The 14,714-nt window shown below is 36.5% G+C and overlaps 1 protein-coding gene across 1 annotated transcript in view; it reads left to right on the forward strand.

Annotated features, from left to right (window-relative positions):
• The window catches only part of ADGRV1 (adhesion G protein-coupled receptor V1), a 542,977-nt gene that overhangs the window by 126,009 nt on the left and 402,254 nt on the right, over positions 1-14,714 (forward strand). Inside the window, exons 45-51 of the mRNA XM_068534844.1 lie at positions 597-772; positions 1,579-1,703; positions 4,377-4,534; positions 4,625-4,771; positions 5,103-5,210; positions 8,304-8,568; positions 9,461-9,583. Of these exons, the coding sequence (XP_068390945.1) occupies positions 597-772; positions 1,579-1,703; positions 4,377-4,534; positions 4,625-4,771; positions 5,103-5,210; positions 8,304-8,568; positions 9,461-9,583 (1,102 nt within the window). The remainder of the gene's footprint in view (positions 1-596; positions 773-1,578; positions 1,704-4,376; positions 4,535-4,624; positions 4,772-5,102; positions 5,211-8,303; positions 8,569-9,460; positions 9,584-14,714) is intronic.

Raw genomic sequence — 14,714 nt, forward strand, 5'->3', positions numbered from 1 at the left:
GTCACTGAAGACTCATTTGCTAACTCTTGAACTTCTTATAAGTAGAACCATACAGTATGTATTCTTTTTGTGTCTGACTTCTTTTGGTCAACGTCATTTTTGGTTGCACACGTGAGTAGTTGGTTCTTTTTTTATTGCTCAGTAGCATTTCATTGAATAGACCACTCTTTGTTTATCCATTCTTCTGTTGATAAACATGTGAGTTGTTTCTGATTTGTGCCTGCTGTGGCACAAATAACATAACTGCTTTTTAAGAGTGAATTCTAGGCTAGAAAGAGACTTAATGCAGTTACATAGCCAGGGCAGGATAAAGAAGTAGCAAAAATGAAGATCTAAATTTAATTTTTTAATCTCAGTGATGCTTTCAAATGCCATAAATTTTACTTTTAAACATTTCAGTTGGACTGTGTCACAGTGTTGATAATCTTGAAAGTTGTAACTTGAAACAGTTGTAACTATTACTTTATGAGGATCACTATTAAAATAAAAAAGAGGTACTGTTTTCCAAAAATACTATTTTGTTGTCATAAATGTTTAGCAAATTACTCTGTGTGTTGCTGAATTCTAGTAACTTTATCTTTTGATTGTGTTTTCAGGCCCTACACATATCAGCCATATTGGACACGGAACCAGAGATGGATGAGCATTTTGTCTGTACCTTGTTTAATCCGACTGGAGGTGCTAGACTAGGGGCCTGTGTTCAAACCCTGATAACAGTTTTGCAAAACCAGGCCCCTTTGGGGCTATTCAGTATCTCTGCAGTTGCAAATAGGTATAATTTATTCGTAAGGAAATTGTCACTTCTGAAGCTAAGTAGGAAATAACTTTTGACGTAAAGAAAATGCAGAAGATAATTGATCTCTGACTCTCGTAATGGGGACTTTTAAAATGCGCTCTAGCGGATAGATCGAGAGAGGCCATATGCCCCCTCATAACAGGGAACATCAAAAACCTAATCATGTGCTGTACAGTGGTGTCATTAGAATTCTTATTTTCTCAGAATCCACACTTTCAGGTAAAAGCACTATTTTGTGTTTTCAGTAATAATGAAAAGCAAGAAATAGTTTAACTTATATTTAGCTGCTCAAACCAAATGAATGACTCTTCAAACATATATTAACATGACTAGTTTAAATATTCCCTCTGGAAACTGATAAATATTTGTTTTTTTAATATCTTAGAAATATTCTAATAGATCTAGTTTTATTAGTATGTCAAGAATTTCCTGATTCATTTTTTCTCTGTAAAATGTTTTTAGTTTATGTGAGAAGAAACTTAAGAATGACAAAGCTTTATTTATTTTAGAATATGTAGTGTGAAGTTACTGAAGTTACTGGCCCTCAGTATTTTCTTACTATCATAGTATCAGATAATAGTGCTTTTTAAATGTCTTCATAAATGAATATTTTTGAGCTCTGGAGTCTAGCCTTCCTCCTGTATAAAATTTGTGGATGGATCTCACCTTGACTTGTGTAAATTTAAAAGTGTATTAAATATATACTAACAATGTGATATAGGTATTTAACATGTAGAAATTACGTGCTTTTTCTCCTTTCTGCAACTGTTTGTTTTTTTTAGAGCCACCTCTGTAGACACTGAAGAAGCCAACAGGACTGTATATTTAAATGTGTCACGTACTAATGGCATTGATTTAGCTGTGAGTGTGGAGTGGGAGACGGTTTCTGAAACAGCCTTTGGCATGAGTACGTTTAGTTTCTTATATAAACAAAATTCTATAACCAAGAAAGTTTGCATGTATAAGATTTACATTTTCCCCCATGAATTGTATCTTACAGATCTGTTGAAAATGGAGAACAGATATCTAATTCTTTTACTGCATTCACAGATATTTATTGAGTGCCTGTCCTGTGACAGGCATGGTACTGAACTCATGGAACTTAGAATTTATGGGGAGACAGAAGTAAATAAGTAAAAATCAATGTGTAGTTTGAGCTATAATAAATGTTTTAAAGGTGAAGTTCTAAGTGTTGTGAGAACATAAGGGAATGCTTCTGAGGGGAATCATTGTTTGAACTAAGACTTAATGATGAGTAGGGATTATGCAAAGTCTTGAGTTGGAGGAAGAGAGAAGAGAAAGCAGGAAGCTATCAAGGCAGAAGTCTAGAGCGTATAAGTGAAGAACTGAAGAGTGGGCACTGGGTTTAGAAATAAGGGGGAGTGCTGAGTTTGGAGAGCTAGATAAGACTAGATCATTCAAGAACTTGAAGAATCTATCACATACATTAGTCTTTATCTTAGGGCTGTGGAAAGTCTCTGAGTGGTCTAGGCATGAGGGAGGGTTCCCATGTATAGATGTGGGGTGGTCTGATCACAGTTGCACTTTGAAGGTATCATTCTTGGTGCCAGGTAAAGAATGGATTGGCACAGGAGAAATTAGAGGATGAAGGGAGACAACCAAAAGGGCAACAGATGATGGTAGCTTGGACTGGGTGATGGGCTGGATGTGAAGAAGGTACCTGAGATGACTTACGTTTCTAGTTTGTGCAGTTGGATGGGGATTCATGCCGTTCAGTAAGAAAGGGAGTGCCTAATGGAAACAAGGTGTTACTTTGGTGAGGGGAGTTAAATATTTGAATTTGAGTTAACTTTTTAGAAGACATTTCTCTAGACTCAAAAGAAGATCTCTGTTGGAGAGATAAATTTGGGAACCTTTAGCATGCATATTGTTTTTAAAGTCATGGAAGTTGACGTAAAAACCTGGAAAGCGAGGATGAAGATAGAGAAGGGAAGAGGACTCAGACTGAGTCAAATTGAATGACTAGGGAGAGGAGAAGGGGACTTCAGAGACCTGGTGAGAAACCCAGGGGAATGCAGGATTGCAGGCAGCAGTGAAAGAGCGTTTTAAAAAGAAAGGAGTGGTAAATCGTGTCAATTGCTGGTGAGAAGTCCAGTAAGATGAGAACTGAAAAAATACTCACTGTCATTAGCAATATAGAAGACATAAAATCACAAGAGCTATTTGTATAGAGGGATGTGGACCGAATAACATCTTGAGTGGAAGTGAGAGAATGCAGGCCTCAAATATGTACAACTAGTTCAAGAAGTTTGGCTGAGACGGGTAGGATCTAGTAAGAGTAGTGATGGGGTGTAGGAGTCAGGGTGTTTGTTTATTTGTTTAGTTTGAAGAGACTAAGCATGTGTAAATGCTGATGGAAAAGGCCTGGTAAGTAGAGAAGGACTGAATATTTAGAAGAGAAGGGATAATTAATAGTGGGACAATGGCCTGGAAGCCAGGAAGAGATGGGATCCAAAAAAGAAAGATTATGGTTTCTAATTCAGAGTTATCTCATTATAGTTTGGGCTCTGCATGTGTTTTGTGGAAGTGCTTGTGGGAGTATGTGTTGGAGGTTCTTAAATGTCAGCAGGCATTGTTTATTCTTCATTCACCATCTTCCGGAATTACGGTAGGGGAGGATTTGACCATGTGGTCGACTTCAGTGCAAAACATTCAGACTCTTAATGCAAAAGCTGTAGTGTGCCTTTAAAAGGTGGCAAAGCAGGAATCTAAAATATTGGATTTCTAGGAAAGGATATCACCAATGGATAGTACATAAAAGGCACTGACATTATGACTTCATCAACTGGTAATCTAAAAATGATCAATAATTTACAAGGAGCCTAGGTTTCAACTTTGACATTTGTTCTTGGTGTATCATGTTCACACCATTAACTAAAGTTTAAAAAGAACTAACTTTCTATGGGAAACTGTCATGATAATAGAACACACAAGGTGTTTTAAAGGTATTCTTCATTAGGCAGGAATTTTTTGTTTCTGTCTTTGTTTAATTGTAGCACAGAATTTTAGGACATGTACCTGTTATAGCAGGCTGATTAAAACTTGATAGCTACTTGTAGTAGGTGAATCTGCTTTGGCATTTTTAAAATATACAACATGTAAAGTTAGAAATCATTGGATGGGGATAGTGTCAAATTAATAGTGTAAGTTTTAAAAACCTGTCATTTAGCATGTTTCCATAAAAGGTGTTTATTATTTCTAAATTTCTGTTATATTTTTATCATCTTTATGAAAGCTGATAAAAATCATACTGAACATATTTCCTTTTAAAGTATAAATTCAGTATTTATTTATAAATATACCCTGGAAAAGTCTTTGTGGGTTTAGAGCACAGTATTAACATTTTTTCTTGTCTTTGGGTGTTGATATTTTTAGTTACTATCTATTTTGAAGTTCTCTAGTTTGTCTCTTCTCTGTCTTTCTCATACACATGCACTTACCATGGAAGCATTTTCACTTCTAGTAACAAACTCACTAGTTTCACTGTTTAAACAATAAACAGAATAGATAAAGTTTGGAGAGGATTTTACACAAGCAAATCACGATTTATGTTTTTCAGGGGGAATGGATGTTAAGTTTTCTATATTTCAAAGTTTTTTGGATGCATCGGCTTCTGGCTGGTGTTTCTTTACTTTGGAAGATTCAGTATATGGTATAATGTTAAGAAAATTGTCTTCTACTGTTTACCGATGGCAAGGGATTTTTGTTCCACTTGAGGTAAACATCACTTATTTTATGGTACACAAACTATAATGTACATGTAGATTTTGGATGCCCCGTGAATTACTGTTATTCCTTGTTTCCTAGGATTTACATATAGAAAATCCTAAAACTTGTGAGGCCTTTAATATGGGTCTTTCCCCCTACTTTGTGATTACTCATGAAGAAAGAAATGAAGAAAAACCTTCTGTTAACAGTGTGTATACATTCACATCTGGATTCAAATTATTCCTGGTAAAAAAATACTTCACTTTTTTTTATAGATTGCTTTATTTAAAAGAAAAATCAGATTCGTGAGATTGAGCTAAATAGAAGATAGTGTATGTTCTATGTTAATGTGATAAGGGGTTTTTGGCAAATTGATACACATTTTAGCAAGGTGTCTTAATCCAGGGATATTTTGGTCTTTCTTGAAATGACATCTGGATATGCATACCTAGGGATCAGAATGATTTTTCAAGTTTTGAACTTCAAATATTTACTCAGACTATTACTGTAATTCAGAGCTTTTCTTAGTTAAATTTTCCTTTAAATTTTTATTCTTACTGTTCTGTCTTCCTTGCAGGTACAAACAATCACTATTTCAGAAAGTTCTCAAGTAAGATATTTTACTTCAGATAGTCAAGATTATATAATTGTTGCAAGTCAAAGTGATGATTCTGAATTAACTCAGGTTTGATTCTTTTAAAATGAATTTTTTTAATACCATAATTGAAACACATCAAAGATGTAGTCTGTAGGTTTAGTATAAAAGAAAACCATAATTTGATTATGGTAAAGTAGTAAAAAAATATAGATATTGATTAGTCATAGTTAATTTTTAAATGATAGAGTTTTGAATATTATATTGTCTTCAAGAACCAGAGCAAGTGTAATAATAAGCATGAACATTTAATTAGAATTTAATTGCATCGGAAAACATGGAGAAAAATCACACAACTGGATAGATGGTATCACTAAAAATTCATGATTAACATTGCCAGATGGACACACAACGTCACTCCAGAAATCCCGTATTTCTCTAGTAAACTATATCACAGTGTCTTAATAATATTTATTTGATAATTTTCGTCACTCCTCAGTTTCCCATACCTGCTTCTCATCTCTTCACTTTCAGCTCATGACTTTGTTGAAATGAAAGCTACCAGAAAGGAGATTACTCATCTTCCCAACACCAAATTCAGAAACTGTCTTGAAAACCAGTCTTATTCCTGCCTCCTGTTACAATAGCAGAAGTGTTTCTTCTATAAAAGACAGGCGCCTCACATAGGCTCCCCTCTTGCCTTCATAAGGGTCAGTTATTCCCTCTAGTGCCAGCGTAACTGGCATCTCTCTCTCTCTGTAGGATTATTACATTCAGCATAAATGCAGGATTTCCAAGCTTAAAAAGTGATTTCTCTTCTGATCTTATCCCCCTTTACTTCCTGCTTCATTTCTTTTCTCCCCTCTCTATTGATACCTTGAAAGAATTATCTACTTGCTTTGCAAACTTCTTGATGGGCACCAGTGACACCTGGGTTGCAAATACAGTGCGTGTTTTTTTCTGTCATTATTTTGCATTGCTTCCCATCTGCACTTGACCGTCGCCTCATCCTCAAATTTAAACCATCTCTTCTCTTGATTTTTGAACTACCACACAGATTTTCATTCTGTCTTTCTGTGTCTCCTTCTCAGTCTCCAATGCCACTTCCTTCTCCCTTTTCTGAACTTAGATATCTTGAAGTTTTTCAGGTTCAGTTTTGGTTCACATTTCTTTTTTCTTTCTCTTCACTCACTCTGAGTACTTTTTATCAATCCTATGGCTTTAAATATCAACTATAGGCTGTCTTCCAAATTTATCAGTAGCCTTTCCTGTGTATTCTAGATTTTGTGTCTAGCTGCCTGTTGGCGTGTACACTTAAATATATTCTAGGTATCTAAGATTTAACATATCTCGAACTAAACTGTAGATTTTCTCTATGAAACTTGTTTCAAGTGTTTGCTTTCATCTCGGGAAATAGTAACCTCATAAATGCAGTTGCTCAAGATAGAGTGCTGGGTTATATCTTTTTAAAAAAATATTTATTTATTTATTTTTGGCTGCATTGGGTCTTTGTTGCTGCACGCAGGCTTCCTCTAGTTGAGGTGAGCTGGGGCTACCCTTCGTTGCGGTGCACGGGCTTCTCATTGCAGTGGCTTCTCTTGTCGTGGAGCACGGGCTATGGGCGTGCAGGCTTCAGTAGTTGCAGCTCACGCGCTCAGTAGCTGTGGCTTGCAGGCTCTAGAGCGCAGGCTCAGTAGTTGCGGCTACTAAGCATGGGCTTAGTTGCTCCGCGGCATGTGGGATCTTCCCGGACTAGGGATCGAACCCGTGTCCCCTGTATTGGCAGGAGGATTCTTAACCCCTGTGCCACCAGGGAAGTCCATATCTTTCTTGATTTCTGCTGATTATTCATTCCCATCTAATTTATTATTAAGTGTTTTTGATTATATCTCCTGATACTATTTTGAGTACAGATGTTTCTTTCCATCTCTGCTGCTTCTTCCCTAATCCAGGTCCCCATCACTTCTCACCGTGCTAGTAGAATAGCCTCCTAGCTGGTCTCCAAACTTCTCTGATCTCCTCAGATCCATGTTTCAAGTAGCTGGAGTAGTCTTTTAAAAATATTAATTCATGTTGCTCCTCATTTTAAAATTATTCAATGATTTCCAATTATGTTTGGAATAACTTCTAAGTTATTTAATATGGACTGTAAATAGGATAACCGTATGTTCTTACTTGCCCAGCGCAGTGCTGGGTTGTGCCTATTGTCCTACAGTGATTAAGATTGTCTCTTTCACTCTCTAAAGCATCCCTGTGTTAAATTATATGGGCACCTTAACAAAAGGTACCTCGTGATCGTACCTCTCCAGTATTATCTTCATTCCCCCAGTGCTGTCAACTGCATTCCAGCTGCACCAGTCTTCATTCAGGTTATGGCAAACTTTTTCTGCCTTAGAAACTTTGTCATGTCATTCTTTCTAATTTTATTTCCTAGGACATTCATAATTCTCTATCATACCTTCCTAATTGTTATGTTGAGCACTTGTCTCAGTTTAGTAGTCATACATTTATTTAATGATTGATGTATTTATTGTTTGCCTTTCCCTAGTAGTTAATAAGATCCATAAAGGAAGAAGTGATTCTGTCCATAACTTCTTGCATAATGCTTGGCTTATATGAGATTCCCAGTTTTTACTGAATAAATATAATTCTTTGTGAAATTGACCAGATGGCATAAGAAATCAGGTAGATTCAGGGTTTTCTTTCAGTTTAAAATACATGAACACTCACCTGAAACCTTGTATGCAGTGCCACCTTCAGGACTAAAAAGTTTCGGTGTTTTTCTTTATATTCTATTGCTTGAGCAGTGGGTAATGACAATACAGCATTAGAAAGTTTCTTATCTCGCTCTGAATTTTTCATATTTAAATAAATTTTCTCCTATTTTTGGCTTCCCCTTCTCTTGCTGTCACCCACCCCTGCCCAGATGTATATTTGAAATTGATTTATTTTCAGATAACTTCTCTTTCATTCTGTGTGTGTGTACTCAGGCACACACACATACACACACAGATAAAAAGAGGGAGAGAGCAATGAGAGAGGATCAGTTTTGATATTTTCTCATTTATGAAAGTATCTTCCTAAATTAAGGGGTCTAGGAGAGTAAACATGTGATATTGGCTAAATTCTCACAAGTGCTGAATTCCTAGTCATGAGTGTTTTGTACTTGAACATTCCCTGCAGGTCTTCAGATGGAACGGAGGAAGCTTTGTGTCGCATCAGACACTCCCTGTCCGAGGTGTGCTGAGCATGGCCTCATTCACCAGAGGAGGTGCTATGTTCTTAGCCATTTCCCAGGCTAATGCCAGGTCAAACTCCCTTTTACTCAGGTGGTCTGGAAATGAGTTTATTAACTTTCAAGAAGTTCCCATCAGTGGAACAACACAAGTTGAAGCCTTGACTTCAGGCGATGATATTTACTTAATTTTTGCCAAAACTGTCTTTCCAGGTAAGACGATTTAGTGTTTGCAATGCATACATAGTTGTTATCGAAATTATCTTCCATTCATTTTATGTTCATATGAAAATGCTCTTGTAATAATTTTTTAGCTAATCCATAGTATGTTTCTTTAGCTAATCCATAGTATGTTTCTTAATTTTTTAGCTAATCCGTAGTATGTTTCTTGATGTTTCATAGTATGTTCATATGAAAATGCTCTTGTAATAATTTTTTAGCTAATCCATAGTATGTTTCTTGTTTTAGCTAATCCATAGTATGTTTCATAGTATTGATTGTCAGCTAACAAATGGATTTTGGGAAAAAAGAAAAACATTTTAAGTGTTATGTCCATAACCTGTGGGTGTTCTAAACCACTACTTTTAAAGATATTAAAATAAAATTGGGGATGGGTGGGTAAAGTAGAAAGAATTATGAAGATTTTACACCCAAGGTACAAACAGGTAACATTTTATATGGCTATACTTGGGATGCCATGCATAATCTGCAGTGGTAATAAATAGTGCCAAGCAACTTTCGATAAGACCATTTAAAAATGTTCTCTGAATACAAATATGCTTTTTTCTGCTTAGTAGGACTTTCATAGGTAAAATTTCAACATTCCTGAAAAATAAAACATTTGTTACTATCCTTTTTTTGATATCAGATCGTGATTAATGGCTAAAGCATGTATCAATATATACTTCATGTGGTAAATGCAAGAAGACTTTTAAAGTGTTTCCTACTAAATTGTATTTTTGTTTAATTGAATGAATTCTGAGAAATGTCCTAAATTTGTTTCTTTAATTAAGTTTAATATTTTTATTATAGTTTTATTGTGTAATTTTGTCATTTTTTCCTGTAACTTGTGCCTTCAGATTTGCTTTTTATTCTGTTATTGTAGGAGATCAGAACTCAATTGAAATTTTCATCTGGGAGGGAGGACAGTCTTCTTTCAGATATTTTCAATCCCTGGATTTTGCTACTGTTAACAAGATCCACTCCTTCACACCAGCCTCAGGAATAGGTAAGGGCATTTTTAAAAAATTTTTTATTTATTTATTTTTGGCTGTGTTGGGTCTTCATTGCTGTGCACAGGCTTTCTCTAGTTGCGGCGAGCGGGGGCTACTCTCCGTTGCAGTGTGCGGGCTTCTCATTGTGGTGGCTTCTCTTGTTGTGGAGCATGGGCTCTACGCGTGCAGGCTTCAGTAGTTGTGGCACGTGGGCTCAGTAGTTGTGGCGCACGGGCTTAGTTGCTCCGCGGCATGTGGGATCTTCCCGGACCAGGGCTCGAACCCGTGTTCCCTGCGTTGGCAGGCGGATTCTTAACCACTGCGCCACCAGGGAAGCCCCCATACGTTTTAATTTTAAAAACAAAAACTTTTGTGAGAAGGGTTTTCATTACTTTTTTGTTTTTGCAGATCTCTTTAATGTCTGGTTTAATAGTTAGATTCTCATGTTTGCATCTGTAATTCAGCCTTTTTCAATAATATCAGTCATCTGGCCTCTGGAAGATCCCAGTGTGCACTCATGAGAGAATGAGAGTGAAGTAGACAAACAGCATCTTAGTATTATTAGGGAAATAGTTTTGACCTCACAGAACTTCTTGGAGGGTCTCAAGGACTGTTAAGGGTCCTTGGACTCACTCTGAGCATTGCTGAGGTAGAGAAATCCTTGAAGGCATTTCAAAGGCAGGTGATGATCCAAGGCGTGTTTTTCAACTCCACCTAGCTTCAGTGTGTAGAACATGCTGGGTGCAGTTTGCAGCTGTCCGGGCAAGAGTAATGGAGAAGGCTTTGTGAGTAGTTAGAGGTGAGGGACTGAAATCAGGAGGACATTAGTAAGAGGACATGTTGATGCATGGGGGTAGTTCAATTCACAAAAGTTAAAAATCTACAGAGGAAATGCTGTTGAGAAGAGTAGAGGATTTCGCACAAATACGGGAATCTATTCTTGGGTTTTTCTCTTAGGTGCCGCACTGCTGCTTTCTCTATCAGGTGTTATAAACTTTAGGCACTGTCACCTTCAGTCACCTCAACTGCTGACCAGGACTCAGAGGTTATTTACCTCATTTTTCATAGTAGATTGTTTATCTCATTGTACTTTGCTTCCATGTGTCCTACTCCCCCCTCCTCAGCCCTGCGTCCTCCCAGATGTCCATGCCACGTGCTCCCCTCGCTCTGGACTCTTACATCATTTTCCAGCCTCCCCCCCAGGTTGACTCTGCTGACAGTCCTGTGTCTGTCTCTGCTCTGCTCATCCTCTTCTTAAATAACTTCCCTTTACATTGTCAGCCTCTGACAGGCCATATAAATCTGTGATGTTACCCTGTGATTTCCAACTGTGTGACTTTCTTATCATTCACTCAACAATTGATTTACTGAATAAATTATGTATCCTTCATCATGTATGTGTTTAGTTTTTGTTTACTTGTCCTTTAATTTTGTGCCTTTATCATTTTTGCTTTCCTTATACCTCAAGTTTTCTAGTGGACTATCTACATCTACTTGAGTCACTTATTATGATTCAAAATAGTTGCTTAATGAATGTTTTTAAGGGTGAAGGGTGCTGCCTGAATGGGCCATTAATTGAAGTTATAGAATTCTCTTTAAAGGCTTAAAAAAATAGAATAGGCACTCTTTCTAAAAGAATTTGTGAAAAATTCTGCCAAAGGCTTGTTCTCTTTATTTCTTTTGTTTCTGTGACTTGAGGATGTAGAAGTATGAAAAGATTATAGGTAATTATTTAGAATGGCTTATTATAGATCCCCTGAAAGCTGAAATTATGCATTAAATAATATTCAAGGACTTTCTTATTTTGAATGTGTCAAATATTTTATTAAATGTATTAGATTGGAGCCATGACTGTGAGGATTACATATTTATTCTGGTTAATGGCTTGACAGAGATTATTGGGTAGTGACTGAATTCTTTAAATGGCAGAGGAAGAATGAATATGACAGAGACTGCAAAGACATATACACCTAGCCTCCCCTTCTCCCTTTTCTCCTTCATTATTTAATAGATTTTTCTTAGTGCCAGTTATGTGCCCAGCACAGTGGTAGACCCCAAGGAGACAAGGGTAAGCAAAATCAGGTATAGTCCTTGCCCTGAAGAAGTTTAACATCTAATAGGGAAGAAGGCCATTATATATAATCACACAAGTAAGTTTTTAGGTACAAACAGATAACTGCTATGAAAGAATAAAGTACTTGCATAACACGAAATGGAGAGGAGATGAATGACCTGGTCTAAGGGATGCCCAGAAAGCTTTCTTAAGGAAGAAACATTTAATTGTGAACTATAGGATGAATAAGAGTTAATGAGGCAAAGATTTGAGCATGAGGCAGCCTCTAGGCAAACGGAGCAGCAGGGGTAAAGAGGTCAGCGTGTGGCAAAGGACCAGGAGGAGGCCAGTGTGGCAGTGAGGGGAGAGTGGTCCAGGGTATAACTGAAGATGTAATCAGATAGGCCAGATAGGGACTTAAGGGGCTATTGTCTTTATCCTGTAGGTATTAGGGTGCCTCTTATGAGAACATAATGAGGAGATGAAAAAGAGAAGCGTTCAGAGAGAGAGAGAGGGAGACAGACACAGAGACAGATATTGTGTGTGTGTGTGTGTTTTAAAAATGGAATGTTGACTGCCAATGGGAGAAAAGCTTAGAGGCTGGTAAGAGAATATGTCTGTAGACAAGTTGGAGGCTCTTATCACAGTTCAGACTGAAGATCTTGAATGCTGGAGCTTGGAAAGTGGTAGGTGAGACAGGTGCAAAATCTGAGAAGTAGATTAATTCAGAAGCTGTCTCTCAAGTAAAATCCTGGGAGTTGATGATAGATTCCATATGGGAGTAGGTAAGAGAGTGAATATCAAGGATGAGCTCTAATTTCTGCAACTAATGGATGAGAGGTAGTCCCTTAACTATTATGGTGATCACTGGGAGGAAACCAGGCTTTTGGGGGCAGAGATAATGAGTTTTATTGGGATAATTTGAAATGCCTTTGAGTCTTGATAATTTAGATACCAATAAGTGTTACTGGTTGGAGCTTAGAAGAGAAACCTAGACCGCAGCTACACATTTTATACGTACAGAGAGGGTCATTTTACTACAGACAGGGGTGAAATTGTCTAGAAAGAGACTGTGTAGTATGTATGAGAGAAGGGGGCCTTGAACCAAGTTTTGCTGAATTCCACTTTTTAAAGAGAATATATGACAAAGGAGTCAGGAAAGATGGAAATCTGTAGCTAACACATGCTGAATGTTTATTATGTCCAAGGTCGTATTCTAGTCCTTTACTTTATCTCGTTTAATCCTCAAAGCTCTGTATGTTGCTGGAAAAATTCACCCCTCCCTCCCTAGTCCCTGAGCACTCTCAGTTTCATCAAAACGATTACCTTTGGAAATCATGGCCTTTGGAGATTATTTGTATTAATTCATCACTCTCTTCATCCCTGTTTACTCATCCTAAGAAGACCAGGCCCCCTGGGGATAAAGAGACTCTCTTCCATGTGGTCTATGCATGCTCTAGACCATATGAGCCCTAATTTCCAGACCAGATGCTCAACTCGCACCTCCCCCAACTCCCCTTCCATAATGCCCTGTGTATTGTATCTCGAACGTTTGTCAGAATCTTCCCTTCATCTCAGTGCTCTGGAACTCAGCACTCTCCTGAGGACACTGCCTCTCATGCAGCCCTCTCTGGCTGCTCTGTCTCTTACTGGTTCCTTTTTATATTCCCAGATCTCTAAATGTTAGGAATGCTCACTCTTGCATTTAGTCTACACTCACTTTTTAAATAATCTTATCCAGTTTCCTTCCTTTGGGATATTTTTTCTTTTTTCTTTTTTTTTTTTTTAAATAGTTTTGCTGTATGGAAGAGAATTCTGTAATCAGTACTAGTTAAAAATCCTGTTCCCCAGAGTAGATAGAGATTTAGGGAGTTTTTTTTTTCCCCCTTATAAATTCTCTGTCTGATATTATCTTGAACAAATATGAATGTCTGTTTTCTGAGAAAGTACTCTCTGCATACATATATGTAGATGTGAGCCCCTACGTGTCCTGCTCTGAATGTCTGATTATCTATTTGCTGCCTTGTCATTCTAATCAGATTGCGAGGAATTGAATAGGGTGTATCTCTAAGGGTTAAGATAAATAATCAGTGATGTTCAGGACACTTTAGTTTATGATTTTGGTTGGACTATAGAATCACTTAAACTTGAGAGATGTGATTCATCTGAGGGGTTTGCTCTTTACTGAATGTACATAACTTTATAAAACTTCATGAAAAATGTTTGATCAGTTTTAAAATGAAAGTTTATTAATAACAATCTTCTTTGATCTTTATTATATAATATTTACTAAACTGAAATAGTACTTAAATTAATTACCATAAATAAACATTATCAATAGTTTTTGATATTTAAGAGTAAGGATATGGGATTTTCCATTTCAACCTATTGGCTAAAATTTTCGAAGAGACTCATGGTTTCTGGTTCTACATGTTATTTTAATGCCCAGTAAAACTTATTTGATATCTTCAGATTCCAATGTGTTTTTCCAAGTACTGGAATTTGTACGTTTCTCCATGATTTCCTACTTTTCTTCCCAGTTTTAAGTCTGAAGATTGCTTAATGGTATACACAGAGTAGTAAGCCCCCTTACCCTCCTAATTTCTGCAGATATAAATATATGCCATTGCTTTGAACTATTAAGAGCATGCTTTCCTACTAACATTTCAGAAAGCATTGGCAGAATATACTCTAAGATCATAAATTTGTTAATATCCATTGGACACCTTTAAGAATTTATCAGGTGGAAATAAATGAAATGATGAATGCTGTCTCTAATTAATATTCACAAGTTAAATAGAATACAAAAATAAACATCCAATGTAGGGGAATAATTAAATATATTTTAAAGATCAACTCTGTAGATTAGTATCTGTATATTAAAATTATAAATCTGAATGCTATATAGCAAAATATAAAGCTATATATATATATAATGTATACTATAAATATAACATTAAGCTTTTTTTTGTGTGTTTTGTTTTTGTTTTTTTTTATGTTTTTTTTAAACATCTTTATTGGAGTATAATTGCTTTACAATGGTGTGTTAGTTCCTGCTTTATAACAAAGTGAATCAGTTATACATATACTTA

The sequence above is a fragment of the Eschrichtius robustus genome, chromosome 2 (genome assembly GCF_028021215.1).
Source record: "Eschrichtius robustus isolate mEscRob2 chromosome 2, mEscRob2.pri, whole genome shotgun sequence".
NCBI classification, from domain to species: domain Eukaryota; kingdom Metazoa; phylum Chordata; class Mammalia; order Artiodactyla; family Eschrichtiidae; genus Eschrichtius; species Eschrichtius robustus.